This window comes from Sinohyriopsis cumingii, chromosome 10, assembly GCF_028554795.1.
Source record: "Sinohyriopsis cumingii isolate HCF-2022 chromosome 10, ASM2855479v2, whole genome shotgun sequence".
NCBI classification, from domain to species: Eukaryota; Metazoa; Mollusca; class Bivalvia; order Unionida; family Unionidae; genus Sinohyriopsis; species Sinohyriopsis cumingii.
Window position 1 is genome coordinate 88,297,131 of NC_142970.1, and position 16,739 is coordinate 88,313,869.

General features: G+C 35.3%; 1 protein-coding gene across 1 annotated transcript in view; it reads left to right on the top strand.

Annotated features, from left to right (window-relative positions):
• Positions 1-870: 870 nt before the first annotated feature.
• LOC149790552 (uncharacterized) overlaps positions 871-16,739 on the top strand; it is a gene marked incomplete at its 5' end in the record, with an annotated part of 46,977 nt that continues 31,108 nt past the window's right edge. The window contains 6 exons of the mRNA XM_089973241.1: positions 871-1,768; positions 6,935-7,050; positions 9,880-9,938; positions 12,232-12,401; positions 13,707-13,881; positions 16,456-16,635. Of these exons, the coding sequence (XP_089829367.1) occupies positions 871-1,768; positions 6,935-7,050; positions 9,880-9,938; positions 12,232-12,401; positions 13,707-13,881; positions 16,456-16,635 (1,598 nt within the window). The remainder of the gene's footprint in view (positions 1,769-6,934; positions 7,051-9,879; positions 9,939-12,231; positions 12,402-13,706; positions 13,882-16,455; positions 16,636-16,739) is intronic.

The following is a 16,739-nucleotide window of genomic DNA, read 5'->3' on the forward strand; positions in this document are numbered from 1 at the left end:
ACGTCTGAAACCACTGCTGTATCTCCCTCAGCATCAGTTACAACAACGGCAATCACGTCTGAGACAACTGTTATATCTCCCTCTGCATCAGTTACAACAACAGCAACCACGTCTGAAACCACTACTGTACCTCCCTCTGCATCAGTTACACCAACAGCAACTACGTCTGAAACCACTGCTGTATCTCCCTCTGCATCAGTTACAACAACAGCAACCACGTCTGAAACCACTACTGTACCTCCCTCTGCATCAGTTACAACAACAGCAACCACGTCTGAAACCACTGCTGTATCTCCCTCTGCATCAGTTACAACAACAGCAACCACGTCTGAAACCACTACTGTACCTCCCTCTGCATCAGTTACACCAACAACAACTACGTCTGTAACTACTATTGTACCTCCCTCTGCATCAATTACAACAACAGCATCAACGTATGAAACCACTACTGTATCTCCCTCATCATCGGCTACAACAACAGCATCGACGCCTGAAACCACTACTGTACATCCCTCTGCATCAGTTACAACAACAGCAACCACGCTTGAAACCAGTACTGTACCTACATCTGCATCAATTACAACAACAGCAACCACGTCTGAAACCACTACTGTACCTCCCTCTGCATCAGTTACAACAACAACAACCACGCTTGAAACCAGTACTGTACCTACCTCTGCATCAATTACAACAACAGCAACCACGTCTGAAACCACTGCTGTATCTCCCTCTGCATCAGTTACAACAACAGCAACTACATCTGAAACCACTGCTGTATCTCCCTCTGCATCAATTACAAGTCCAACATCAACGTCGGAAACTACTACGGTATCTTCCTCAGCATCAGCTACAACAACATTATCGACGCCTGAAACCACTACTGTACCTCCCTCTGCATCAGTTACAACAACAGCAACCACGTCTGAAACCGCTACTGTATCTCCCTCATCATCAGCTACAACAACATTATCGACGCCTGAAACCATTGATGTATCTCCCTCTGCATCAGTTACAACAACGGCAACCACGTCTGAGACAACTCTTATATCACCCTCTGCATCAATTACAAGTATAACTTCAACGTCGGAAACTACTACTGTATCTTCCTCAGCATCAGCTACAGCAACATTATCGACGCCTGAAACCAATACTGTACCTCCCTCTGCATCAGTTACAACAGCAGCAACTACGTCTGTAACCACTACTGTATCTCCCTCTGCATCAGTTACAACAACGGCAACCACGTCTGAGACAACTGTTATATCTCCCTCTGCGTCAGTTACAACAACAGCAACCACGTCTGAAACCACTACTGTACCTCCCTCTGCATCAGTTACACCAACAGCAACTACGTCTGAAACCACTGCTGTATCTCCCTCTGAATCAATTACAAGTACAACATCAACGTCGGAAACTACTACTGTATCTTCCTCAGCATCAGCTACAACAACATTATCGACGCCTGAAACCACTACTGTACCTCCCTCTGCATCAGTTACAACAACAGCAACCACGTCTGAAAACACTGCTGTATCTCCCTCTGCGTCAATTACAAGTACAACATCAACGTCGGAAACTACTACTGTATCTTCCTCAGCATCAGCTACAACAACATTATCGACACCTGAAAACAGTACTGCACCTCCCTCTGCATCAATTACAAGTACAACATCAACGTCGGAAACTACTACTGTATCAACAGTGGGTTCAACAACGGCTACTACAGAACTGACAACTACGTCCAAGAAAAACTTTACAGTGGTTCTAGGTAAATCATACTCCTCCCCCAGACGCCACTCCCAACAACCTTCTGTTTAGATTTTTTTCTCCATATTTATCGCAATATATTATGTAGACTGAAGAGTTCTGACACGTAGGTTAGCGGCCTTGTCTAATTCTGTACTGTATACCCATATCCTAAATAGAACCAACGGGAAAATGGTATCGATAGAAGGCTGTTAACTAAGCTGTACAGTGCTCCTTCTATGCATAATTCTAACGCGATCTTAGCAGGTTTATGGAAAGTCAAGTATCAAAGTTAACTTTATATCCTTAACGGTACACAAACTGCCTTTAATAAAATCGAACACGTTGTGTTCTCGAATATCTTGGATGAAAGGTCATGGTCACAGTAGAGAACCATTTTGATACAAAAGCAAGACTTTCAAAGTAAACTTCAAACTTGCCTTAACGTTATATCTATAAATGTTGCGTGACGTTCTGATCTGAAATGTTAATTTATAGATGAACGTGGTCAGCCGGAGTTTTCATAATGTTTTTATGTGGCAACTAATTTAGGTGTTTTCTTGTTTACCTTTTCCTACCAGGGACAACAAACAGTCATCTAGCAGACATTTTACACTATTGTAAAATGATTACGATTGTCCCCATCAATCGTGGCACTGTCCATGCGCATAAGTAATTACTCTATGGCGCAACATGAAACATTACATTATGCAACTAGCTCTCAGGCAGATCCATTGTTCTCTTTTTTGTGCAGATTTCTGATTTTACTACGAAGGTCGATAATAATTCATTGAATATCAATTAAAACATTTCTGCTTATTCATTATTTTTATATTTTAGAGCGTGCAGTTTTTCACGCGCACAATTTTGTACAGATTAATGTTAGCTCTTTGAATTTTGTATTTCAATTATTTTCATCCAGTCGTTCGGAATTGAATTATAAATCCTGTCATGACTGACATGTAAGTAACAAGTTTCACTTGTAGAAAATGTACTCGTAAAATAGGAGGTGACGATCAAATTGACAGAGGGATGTATCACATCGGTCAGCTCTTTATGCTACATATTGATAAGGAATGGAAGCTCCGACAAAGGTCAAATCATTTTCGTAAGGGGCAAAGGTCAAAGCATTTTCGTAAGGGGCAAATGTCAAAGCATTTTCGTTAGGGACAAATCAGATATAAAGACAATCGCTGATCTGCTTAGCAAACGTTACGAATGTATCAACAGACAGGGTTCAATCCAGGAAGTCGGTTCAGCGTTATTTAGCGGGTAAAGAAAGCAAATGATACGTTAGATGACTACACTGAGATAACGTTGCCTGAAATGTTCCTATAATAGTGTGTTGATTTGAAAAAATCTTTTGGCTGTAGTACTATTACTTAGTGATGAAGAGACGTTTATTGTTATAAGACATCGAAGTCAAACCTCACAAAACAAGAATGCCTCGTTTAGTAATGAATTTACTGACGTACCACAACCAAACCTTTTAAAGCGTGCACAGAATGGCTCTTCTTCAGACAATAATTACACCATGTTGAACTTCCAACAATTTGCTGACATCGTAATGAAACGAAATTTTACCCTTCTCAAAGACAGATGCCTTCAGTCAGCTGCATACTTTTGCGATCGCTAATCCAATGGAAACTAAAATAAACTGTCGAGAATTATATATGTTAATAGTGAATTTGACACACATGTGATCTCGTTACAGGGTGATTCCTCAACAGTTCAACGAGTTAGTTGTCTGTCCCCATTTGTTATCTTCCTATCTGTCATGGCATATACCGTAAAGTTTTCTAACAAGAAATGTCTTTGCAGCAAAGAACGAATTTGACACGGCGTAGGAATTTCGAGGCTGTTAGGCGGAAACGTAATTTCCTACGCCTTATCAAGTGAGTTTTTATTCGACTAGGAACAAAACATTTATGTGGCTTTGCATTTATTGCATGTTTGTTAAAATTGAATTAGGCATTTGGCGTTTTCATGAAAGATATTGCATAACTTTCATGTCAGATTAAATGCAATCAATTTTTGATATAAAGTTCATTTATTCACAATACATTCAAACTCTCTGTTTTTATATTGCCATTTAATACAAGAAAGTATAGATGCATAGAACTGAAGGCGATAATTTAAGCATATATTTTTAAGAAATCGAAGATTCCTCTAACATGCGGAATAGATTGTTAAAATTCATTCGGATATATTTTAACAAGGAAATTCTTTAACAGACGGAAGAATTTAAAATGTAAACACAGATCTCTTCAGGTGCCGCAGTGCTAAAAATTGTGTGAAGAACACTGAAACAAGATGTAATTCATCTAAATTTGTTTCACAATAAAGCAGCTGATGTTCTCTGTGGTACGCCTATATTTACGTTGCAAATGTTAGTCAGTTTTGTTATAAGATGTACTAAACAGATTCGATCCGCCTTTAATTTTAATAGATAAATTTTAAGTCATTCCACTTAAACTTGATCCTCAAAAGATTATAATTCAGCAGACCATTTTTGTTGTTGAAACATCAATGTTTCCCGCCAAGTCTGTTTTGCACGAAACTGTTAATAGGACTCATCCGAGTGAGACAGTGTTTTCACGGGACAACTAAGCTTTATTAAGCTTGATAAAAATAGATTGAAACTGTCGAACGCTTCTTTAATTTTAAAGGATGTAATCTAAAAGACAATGTTAAGATCAATTATCCTTGATCTTTGTCTTGCACATATATTCTTTGAAAATCAAATTTCATATATTTTACAAAATTTAACTAGTCTGAATGTTTCAAAAGTATGATAATAAAAATAGTTTGTCCTCTTGTTAAGTTTGCTACATAATTTATAGTGCAAGCTGATGTTCATTAGCGTGAAAGCACGGTAACGAGTAAACACAGTCGTCCATTTAAACACTTTTTATATGCTAGCAGATTATTAAATGAGTCAGGCCTCATGATACATAACGTAGACGTGGTAAATATTTTGATGATGTATGTTGTTTGCATCACCTTTGTCTGTGACTGAGTGACTGAGAGTAAAGTTTTGTCTACTTGACTTTTTCCATTTTCTAAAACCAAATTTGAGTTCAAGGCCTACTATTTGTTTACGAGCTTAGTAGGGTCTGGAAGAGAACTTTTCTACAATTTGGTAGAATTTTCCCATTGGAAACATGGGTTTTCCAGAATAATATATTACCTGGGAGCTCAAGTGGGTATATAAATAGATTTAGTAAACAATTATTAATTCATGTTTCATGTCAGTCTTTGGTGGTCCTTAATCAGAGTTTGCAGTTAGGTTTATATTCTGATTAATTATTTATTTAAATAATTCTTTGGAATTACAAAGTGCTTGTCGACGTTTAGGACTAAAACACTACTTTCCGATTATTGAGAGCTGATTCAAAGACATTCTGGATTATAGCATTGTGCTAAATCAGGATTTTCAAGTTTATTGGAATTAGTTTGGAGCATTCTATACGTTTGGACATGTGATAAAACATTTAGGATTGTTTTGGGGCATTTAGTTCACAATACTGTATCTGTGAAAGTTTCACTCTGAGTTAGAGGATAACTCAGATATTTAGAACCCTTGAAAATGGGTCTAATATGCCTTATCAAAAGTCTTAGCTGAAATGTATTGCAGGCATTCGACTTGTTTCCGTCTTGTATTTATTAAAAACCCATTAACTTCAAATTAAACAGAAACCCCCAAGAACTGCTAAATTCAATCGCTGGCTCGGCGTGGATCATAGCGTAATCGAATCTGGTCTATAAGTGTTTCAGCAGAAAGAAAAGAGTTTGTGGTGTCAGCCATGTAGTTTTTGTAGCATTATGTCTTCAATCAATTACAAATCTTTAGAGCTTCAACATTTTTTGCATGGGGTGTTCGCCATGTATTAGGAACTATACTCCTATATATGTAAATTAGACAGCTTGAAATTTAAGAACTGCAATTTTAAACGATTATGTATGCAGCTGTTTAGGCGAGACACTACCACCCCATTTATTTTACAAGGGTTCATTTGAAGAGTTCATATTTAGTAAATTAAATATATCTGAAGCCTATTAACAACGTAAAAACATGCGAAACCACAATGTAGACCATACGGTCATGCCAGGGTTAGCCTGTGCTCATTAATACAGTATCAGTTAGCGTAAATTACACATTTCGATACCCAAACATTGATGGTTCATAAATCATCAATGCTCAATAGGCAGCGATGAAGAGATAAAGTCCTTTATATCAATTGATCTTCAAATATAACTAGAAATTGACATAATTTCCTCATCAAAAATCGTTAGATTCCTTTATTTCTTGACAGCAAACACATGCGATCATTGTAATAGTCGGTCTCTAAACGCGACTAATATTTGCGAAAATGTCCTCATGTGGCATCAGCCGTATAACCGTATCCACATTCCTACCTATTGAACAAACAACATTTTCGCAATTTACTCCTCATTTTGTGTTTCATGGATTGGGCCTTTGAAGGGAATATTCACCCTGATAGCTATTCTGCCGATGATATTTCCATAAATCTTAAGACATTAGGAATAATAATATTCTTCTAATTAGCTGCAGCTATTACACATATTACACATACATAACATACATACATGCACACACACACACATACACACATACATACATACATACATACATACATACATACATACATGCATGCATGCATGCATGCATGCATAAATACATACATACACACACAAACACACACACATACATGCACGCACGCACGCACGCACATACATACATACATACATACATATATATACATACATACATGCATGCATGTATGCATGCATACATACATACATACATGTATGCATGCATGTATGCATATATATACATACATACATACATGCATACATACATACATACATACATACATACATACATACATACATACATACATACACACACACACACACAAACACACACATACATACATGCACGCACGCACGCACACACACACACACACGTACGTACATACATACATACATATATACATACACACACACATACATACATGCACGCACGCACGCACGCACGCGCACACACACACATCCATACATACATACATACATACGTACATACATACATACTTCATGCATACATACATACTTCATGCATTATATATGAATTAAAGTTGAATTAATTGCTCTTTTCACTTTGCAGGTGGCCTCAGTTTGAGTTTGAATTTCTCAATTAAAGTTGGTATAAATTTCATGAATGCCTACAATAACAAAGCATCGAGCGATTTCAAAGATCTAGCTAATACGTTCATCCTCGAGGTATTTATTTTTTTTACAAACTCTCTCTCTCTCTCTCCCTAAATATTTGTGTAGATCTCTTAATTCTGAACTATTTGATTATAAAAATTATAATGCTTTAAAAAGTCATGCTTAATTGCATCAACGAACGCTGAGCTGTTAACAACATGCGTGGAATCGATGAAACATGGACAAAGTCACGGAGGACGCTTTTATGGTTTTGATTCTGTAAGGTACATGGGAACTACTTATGTGTACAACTGAGAGGAGACGCCACATTATATTACGCTATGCATGCTAAATCGACCCAATTGTCACACAATGCGTCTCCCACACCAAATCAATGAAAAGTGACTCGTCTGTAATGGTCGCCAATATTGCATAATTTACTGCACTTACGTAAACTTTTTGAAGTCGTACAAATGGACAGAATTTTAATGACAGATCATTTTATCGACAATCATATCGTATAATTCATTATGTCAATTTTTTGTATGTCCACTGTTCATTTTGTCTAGATGATATTTATTTGGTCGAATATCATTTAGTCTCGTACATTTCGACGCTATGATTTCTGTCGACGTCATGAAATGATATTACTTAAGTAAAGTAACTAATAAATAATCTAGAAATGTTATTTAAGAATCTGCAATATACAAAGTATAGTTAAGGCTTATAAAAAATGACTTATCTAAACTTGTAAAAATAATCTTTCAAATGCCTATATTAAAATCTTCAATTTTAAGAAACTTGGCATAAAATATGTAAGTAATATAGTAATGCTTTGAATAAAATATTGTGTGCGATGCTAGGTAGATTCTACAAAAGTGAGTTTCTCCAAAATGAAACAATAGAAAACTGGTAGGATTATATACGGTTTTTGACTCAACCATGCATGCTTATACATTAACTGCATTTAACATTTTTGGTGAAAAGTAACTTTTCCTTGTAGAGAACAGCCTAGCAGTTTTGTAATTTATCGTTACGATGGAAATATTTAACTCTAGGATTGCCAGGAGCGAAGCTTTCTGAAGTACTCCTGTCCTATATGGTAATATTGCCTTAATGTCCAGGAAACTTTAAATTTTTTAATTTTAATTTTTAAATTAAAACGGACATCATCGAAATGAGTTTTGGAGTTCAGAGCAGTTGCATATGGAGCGGTGATACCCAGAAAACAAAGACTATTTTTAGAAATTTATTGGAAATGTTAGAAGCGCCCATTTCGACCGTTATTGTCTTTTGCATGATCAAAAGTAATGTATGTTTCACTTTGTCTTCGATTGGCCGTTTGGCGATATCGTTGTCGTTGCTTTTCCAACGAAATTGTAACGGGGCTTTACCGTCAGTTGTAAATGGGGCAAGATGGTGCATAGCTTAGCGTCCCTAGACACAAACGGAGTGCAAGCTGATAAAGAGAAATTTATCTATTAAATACATCAGTAAAGTTTATAAAATACTTTCGTTTTATATAGAAATGGATACATTAAATGTTGTATCATAAAATAATCATGGAACATAAAATCCAAACATTCTTAAAATATTGCTTTAAACATAAGGAAAAAAAAATGGTTACAATTATATAACATATTATCAAATTTGTTGTTATTCTACACTATACAAGATTATGACAAACATTATCTTTTCATCCCCTTGACTGATATCTCCCATTCGCGCCCACAATTACTTGAGAGAGTAAATAATTGAGATAATAATAATAAATACTATTATTAACACATTTACTTTATATTAATTATTCGAAATAGTGCACTGAAAAGTTCAGATTCAAGTTAATGTTATAATTTGCATACACATCAGTACAAACAACTCATGCGTTGATCCGTGATATTCAAGTATAAAAAATGCCTGCGTCAGCCATGACAACCAGAATCGGTATGGAGATGGACAGAACAGGTCGATCCAGCGAGTAGTTATTTGAATTTGAATTATTCAGAAGAAAAAAGTACGATGGACTTGAAGGTCATACGTGAGGGCCCAAGTCTGTTAAAGATTGTAATAAACTAGGCATATTTATTCTTGGAATGTTTTATTACATGAGTATAGACGGATACATTTTAAAATACGCAATAAACAAAACTATGATGCTTTGCTCGTTTTACTGTGACAATATTTGCATGCTCCCACCCTGTTCTCAGATGGGAGCAAATAACGTTACTCATACACATGTCAGTGCATACGACTTGAACTTCCGTCACGTTGGTTTAATTGGCACTTTAAAGCATTTGGAAGACTTTATAGATGTAAACCTAACTGTATTAGTATGCTTCGTATTAAAACCAGACAGGTCATATTTAATTGTCATTCTTCCTCCGTCATCATTTCACTGGGCCATAACACTCTTGGGCCTCTCCCCCGTCTCACATATTTCGTATCTGTTTAGTAATTTTTAAAGGCGTTTAAGGATGGGAACCAAATTAGGTATGATTTAAAATATAAAATCTAGATCAAATTCGATTTTCACTTTCTTCGTTTTAAAATGTACTGAGCAAGTAACCGTCTTTGAAATGAAGGTTTAGTCTTGCATTATGGATTTCATCACCGCTAGGGGGCAGCATGCATGATGTTTTAAACAAATATGACATGAGCTACAATACCAAGAAAACGCAAGCAATTTTTTCCTTCTGTTTTATCTTTTTCATTTTTTAACAGAGTTAAGGGCCATGTTTGATGTATGTTGATCCTAGGTTTCAATTGTACGTTATTTTCAGCGGCGTCCGTTTAGTCTGAACATATACCATCATGATCAACAACAACAACCCCAACAATAACAATAACGACAACAACAACAACCACAAATGTATCAACTTCGCAAATTCATTATGCTTTCAGTTGACACCAATTTACAAAGGCACACCAGGGTTCAAGCATATTGAAATTAATGGGTTCAGGTAAGTCCTATTTTCGATTGCAATAAAAACTTAAACTGCTACGTTATGTATAGTTACTTTTGTACTTTTCTACTGATCTATACCATTCATATTACATCCATACACACAGCAAAATGTTTGATGTATTCGATAATGGATAATAGTAAGTTAAGAAAGCATAATCTTCAATATATATTTTTCTTCGCCAAACAACATTGTAACAGCAGAATTTTCTGAACATATAACCTTGGTTAGAGTTAGCCCGGGACCTAGATTGGAGCGCAGGTGGGGTGGGTAGGAGATCTTTAATGTTATCAATCTGCTTAAAACGGGGTCAAACGTTACCGTCTCACGTCTGAAGCTATCCTTTCTCAAAATATAACTCCAGAACGATTAACATGTATGCATGTTCAAACTCGTCTGAGAAGGGAGATACGAAATTATTAATATGATTAGTACGGCAAACCTGATCATTCTATTATTACAAACTTTAGAATGACACCAAAAAAGCTTGAAAATTGATAAAGATCTCAATTAAACTTCTTATACTGAACAAATTCGTAGAGATTTCAACCATAAGGCGGTGACACTTGGGTCCCAAAGATTGCTTAAATGAAGAAGAACTTGGTCCCTGATTTTGTACAAAATCACAAACAAAGAAACCTCTGGTAAAAAAATAAAATCTGAGCAATGAGAAATTGGACGTCTCTTTTCTCATCCAAGGTTAGAACAAACGTGTTTCTGCACTAGAATCGTTTCCTTGTGCATACAGCGTAAAATCATGCACTCTTAACATCAATGTAAATAATGCGGGAAAAAGATGGAGATAATGAATGGGTAATAGTCCAATACGAAATTTACCCCTTAGACAGTTACCTAACGTATGTGCTATTTGTTTTCACCTCTTCTTTGATAGCTTTATTCTATTTTAGAATTTTTTTTTTATCATGGATAGTCGGTGTTGATAAGATAATCTTCAAACCGCGTAATTAGCCAATTTTAGGGAGAAGACGTGTTCACGAGACCTTATCATAGCATTGACTTAGTTTAGTTGAATGGACATTTTAAAATATTTTAACATAAATGATTATCGGAATATTCTAATGTGTGAAAGTTTAGTAATTTGAGATAGCAATAATTCTTTGCATTAGGTTTTTAGGTCATGTTTCCTACTGCAAGACGTAAAGTACAAATCTTCAGCTTGGAAAGGCTCATTAATGGGTCATACAAATATGAAGCCAAAGACGATGCAAATGTGAAATTAGAGTTTTCTGCTGTGTGGTCATTGAGTGATTAGGAGAAAATATTGGTATGTGCGTGTTTCAGAAACCTTCAGATGACAACAACTGTTGTTTTGAGCTTCTTGGAAATAGGGAAACGTTAAACCTCAAGCCAGACTCACACACGTGCTGTTTTCTAGTCTCTGTAGTGAGACCCTTTGCGTAAAGCGTGGGCTGCATATTGCTATTTATAATTGTATATACCGCCAATTCTGAATATTTCGATGCTAATTTGAAAGTAAAAAGCACATGCAATTGTAAGTTATGTGCTCATATATCGAATCTCCTTGTTCCCCTAGCTCAACAATACTTTAAAAACGTGGCATTGTGACCATGGCTTTGTCGCGTAATCTATCAATTCATTGCAGTGCTTTATAAAATTGTTGCCATTCCAGGATAACATTGGAATAAAACATAACTGAAGTTCTGTTGTAATCCAAATACACTTGCAGTCCCTTTAAAAATATACTTTCAGTAGAAATTTATTTCTGTGCAAATCACGTGTTGAATATGTCGCAATCCCTATATGTAGACCTTCAGACATTTTGACACATAATGTCCATTGGCTTGTATCTGCTAATCTTTGAAGCTCATTGCTCTTTTCACATTTTCTATAATCACTTTTGATATGCTTGAAGAAGTTCCTTTTATCATAGTTACCACTGCAAATTAAATTTGCTGCGTACATTTATTTGCCAAATGCATATAGCTTTTTAAATATATAACGCTACCTCATTCCTCAAATGACATGTATTGGAAACACAGGAGAAATTAGTTCATTACTGTGACCTTAAAGATCTATTAAATAAATTATTATTATTATTATTATTATTATTATTGAACTTAAATATGATTAATTCTCTTTACGGAAGCTTTCAATACATATAACACTACATCCTTTCCCATACGACATGTGTTGGAAACACCGAAGAAATCAGTTCATAACTGTGGCATTAGTTAGCTATTAAAGAAATTATTTTTGCTATTATTATTAATGATATTATTGAACTTAAATATGATACTTATCTTTACAGAAATGGGTCGGTCATCGCTAATTATTATGTCATTATTTATGCTTCGACCAATCTAACAGACGTCACGGATTACATTAACCAGACTGTAATTGGTAATCTCAAGAATATGATCATAAATAATGGTAAAGTGGACACCTCGTACTTGGCTGATACTATGTATAAAGAGCTAGGTAAGAGAGAGAGAGAGAGAGAGAGAGAGAGAGAGAGAAAACAACAAAGAAATATACACAGTAACAAAGGAAAATTAGAAGAAACAGACTGTTTATCATACAGAAAAATATATTTAATAGAGATAGATACTTCATATATCGATCTATTACTAAAGGAACTAAACAAATTGTTGTCATGTATTGTATGTAGATCGACTTTTCCATTATTTATTCATTGATAAAGTTTTCGTCATCTTATTATAACAGTTTTGGAAATATCTCAAGGGGACCGAAGCTTGTGCCAATCAAATGTATCATATAACATGCTAGTGTCAATCAAATGTATCATGTATCATTCTAGTATCAATCAAACGTATCATATAACATGCTAGTGTCAATCAAATGTATCATGTATCATTCTAGTATCAATCAAACGTATCATATAACATGCTAGTGTCAATCAAATGTATCATGTATCATTCTAGTATCAATCAAACGTATCATATAACATGCTAGTGTCAATCAAATATATCGTATAACATGTCAGCGTCACTTAAATGTATTTTGATATCATCAGTCAAGTAAGTCACATATCATGGAGTAAAATGAAAGAAGAGAAGCTGCAAAGCTATCCATCTGGGTGTGTGTGTGTGTGTGTGTGTGTGAGAGAGAGAGAGAGAGAGAGAGAGAGAGAGAGTTCACATATGCATATACTGAATTCAACTATGCAAAGTAATCTCGCAAGCTCGAATTCAGAGGACCACATATAGTGCGTTCAAGAGTCTCATCGTGTGATCGAACGAAAATGAAGTTCACGTGCGATTTATTTGTACAGGTTATTTGATGCTTGATGAAAGTGTGTTTAACAAATCCTTTAATTTGACTAGGCTCGCCTCTGTTCTTCTTTCTGCTAAATAACTTGTTTTGTTAGCATCATTTGCTGGGTAATTGATTACATACTGTGAACATGTCACCAAGGCTTGATATTTTCTTTTGAAGTTGATTAGATGGTTCGAGGCTGAAATTACTAAATCCTATAGATTATCAAATCAGATGGCTCTAGTCTTTTTAAAGTTCCGGTTAATGTAATTTGGTCATCCAGATATTATTAAACTATACATTCACAGAAGTTAAAGGTAACTCAAACCAGGCGAGTTGCTGGCAACGTCATTCCACAGGGTCTAGTATCTTAGACATACGTTTCAGGTAGAATAAAAATTGTTTTTTGATAGATATCAAATCAGCTGAATAGTAATATTACTAATTTCAGTCGCTAAATAATTGTTAATAAGAGGGAATAATTACTTCTCTTTCTCCATATTTCAGGTGCGTATTATACTATTGACATATGCCCATATTTAGCTCCTAAACCCTGTCCGTATGGATTTGACTGCAAGTGGCTTGGAGACATTGTTCTTTGTTCAGACAAATGCAATGATCGATTTTGTGTTCACGGTACATGTTATGTAGACCATCAAAATGAGTCCATTGCAAACTGCAGGTACAAGTTTTGTTCTGTATATCATTACATCACATATCACCACAATTATGATGTACGTTGTTATTTCAGTTGCAACTTTCAATTCGTAGAAGTAAAATGCATTTTGTATTATTAAGTTTTTAAGGTATTAATTGTTGAATTTCTAGATGGATAGGATTATTTTAGCTGAGAGAGCAATTTGTAAACAGTATCGTCTCAAACTATCTTTGGTTTAATATGTTTCTCTATTACTATAGACCTATGGATTACTGAAATCATTTCGTACATTCGTGCTTCACTTTCATTGCTCAGTTTTTCATTTGTCTATTTTAGAAAGAAAGACCAGAAAGCGTACAAACGCAATGACTCTGTGACCTTCTAACACTATCGTAAAATACCAGCGCATTAGATTCCATCTATTCCACAAAACCTGTCTGCCTGACTATATCATTTCTGTTTTAATCACATCTTTATTTTTTTCTTCTTTCCATCAACAATAATGGCTGGCCAATTGATTGTCATCACAATTCTTCAATATATGCTTTCTAAAATCCTACGATTGTTATCGTCTGGCTTTAGATATTCTACATTGGATGATAACCTATACTTATAAATCACAACAAACGTAACTTTGTCTCAATCTTCACTCTCTGTCTTGTGTAATGTACCAAGTAACCAAAGTTGGAACATGCTTATGTCGCTCTTTAAGTTTTGTGTATGCACCATTGAAATTATTGTTGACCTACAAAGCATCTTTTAATCCACAAACGCCATCATATTTGCTACATTATTCTTTGAGCTGTAATACCCAATCGCCAGCCTTTTGAATGTCTTTCAGTCCAAGGTACAACATTTTCTTGCAATGATTGTCGCACTGTCTGCTGTTTCAACCAGATTAGCTAGATTGATCCGTTATCTTCTTTTTATTCTCTGATTTATTAAATTTGTAGGTCTTGTATCCGCTTGCTGCAATCATGGCTGTTTATGTCTCCTTTATTCAGAGCTAGCTCTCTTTTGTACATCAGAGTGTTAAATGTTTACGTGTTCAGCATTCTATCATTTTGATATCTCTTTCTCTTCCTCACAAGGTCGCGCAGGAGAACAATGGAAACACACAATGTGTATCTTATTTAACTCTATTTTTGTTTGCCCGAATTTCAAAAAAGTTTCTCGGTATATATTTTCTTGCTCATACCAGGAACTACGAGACAAAATGTCCAACCAGACTTCAAAACTTAGCACGAATGAGCAGACAGCTGAAATATCTTGATTAATGACAATTCACAGTTACTCATTTCAATTGGGCTGCTATCCCCTGAGTATATATTTTAGATACGAGTTCAGAAAATACAACTTCCTTAACGGCAATTCACTTCACTCCAGGTTTCCACCTCAACAGCATCCTTCCCTCTTTATTATCGAGGTGAATACATATCATGTCCGTCTTGAGGGTTTGACAATATGCACAGAAAGAGACATGTATTCAGATATGATGACTTAGATCTGCCTTATGTGTATACGAGGGTAGATGGATCAAAATATGTTGCCGTTTTTCTTCTTGTACTACCTTTGTGTGCATGTGATGGTTTAAACCCTTGCTAAAGTATGATTTAAATTGTTCATTTTTAATAACAATTTGAAGTGGTATTGAAAAATTAGTTCTACTTCTTTCGGTGTCAGTAGTGGCACCATTACTCTATTTATTTGATTTTTAGAATAACTTAATTTTACTAAAACGCTGTTTAAATTAAAATACACATCCATCCTTTGGAAAGTTATTTTATGGTTTCGACTGTTGAATATAGTTTGCTAACCTGGAAGAAGCAACAACAAAAAAAGTTACAAAAAGCAGATTTGAATAATTAAAATAAAATATTAAAATATTGTGTGGCACAACTGCTGCAAATCTCTTCATGTTTTAGACCACGAAAATAGCACATCATTTGTTTCATCCTGAAATTATCTGCTGAATTCCTTGCAATATGGTTAGGGAAACAAAATCATGCATTATAAATAGCTGAATTAACTGAGTTAGCTCGCATGAGCCACAAACGAATGCAATTAGAAAGATAAAGTCATTCAAATATCATTAGACTAGGTGCGGCAATAAGACTTAATTTATTTAATGGAAAACATCATTATTTTCAACATTGTTGAAATCATACGAAAATCGAATTTCGTTGTGATATTTCATCACATCTTTTTAAAAGAAACTTAATGTCTCAGAAAACAATAACAGTTTCTCGACCATGAATATTTCATCTTTCATCCCTTGAGTATTGTGTTATAATTAACGTCAGGGCCGACAAGAGGGGTGGGGTGGATGGGTGGGTGGATAAATCATCGGGGCCCGGGACGAACAGCACTCTTTAATTTTATAAAAGAAAAATATTGTTTGAATAAAAACTAGGAGACGCCCGGGTGTTTCTTACCCCAGGGCCCGTTATCACTCTCTATGGCCCTATTTAACGTTATCAAGAATACCAGCTTTGTGTTACATATATTTATTTATTCATTAATCGTCGATTCTCTATAATTCCATTACCTGCTTCATTCATATATTCATTCACTCATCTACGGTTTAATGCATTGCAGATGTCCAACAGACGACGATGGCTATGTCTACAGTGGTGACCGATGTGAGCACAAATCTTTGTCCACATTAATTATAATAACATCAGCTGTTGGTGGGGGTGTTCTTTTTGCTGCAGTTTTTATCATCTGTCTCATCTGTATCAAGATGGGAAGAAATAGAGAACAGTTAGATGATATTCAGTAAGTACGACATGCCAAGAGTTGATTCAAACAGTTACTACTTGTCCTACTCGAGAGTGTAGCTATGTAGCAAGCAATACTATTTTTATAATAATTTCTTAGTA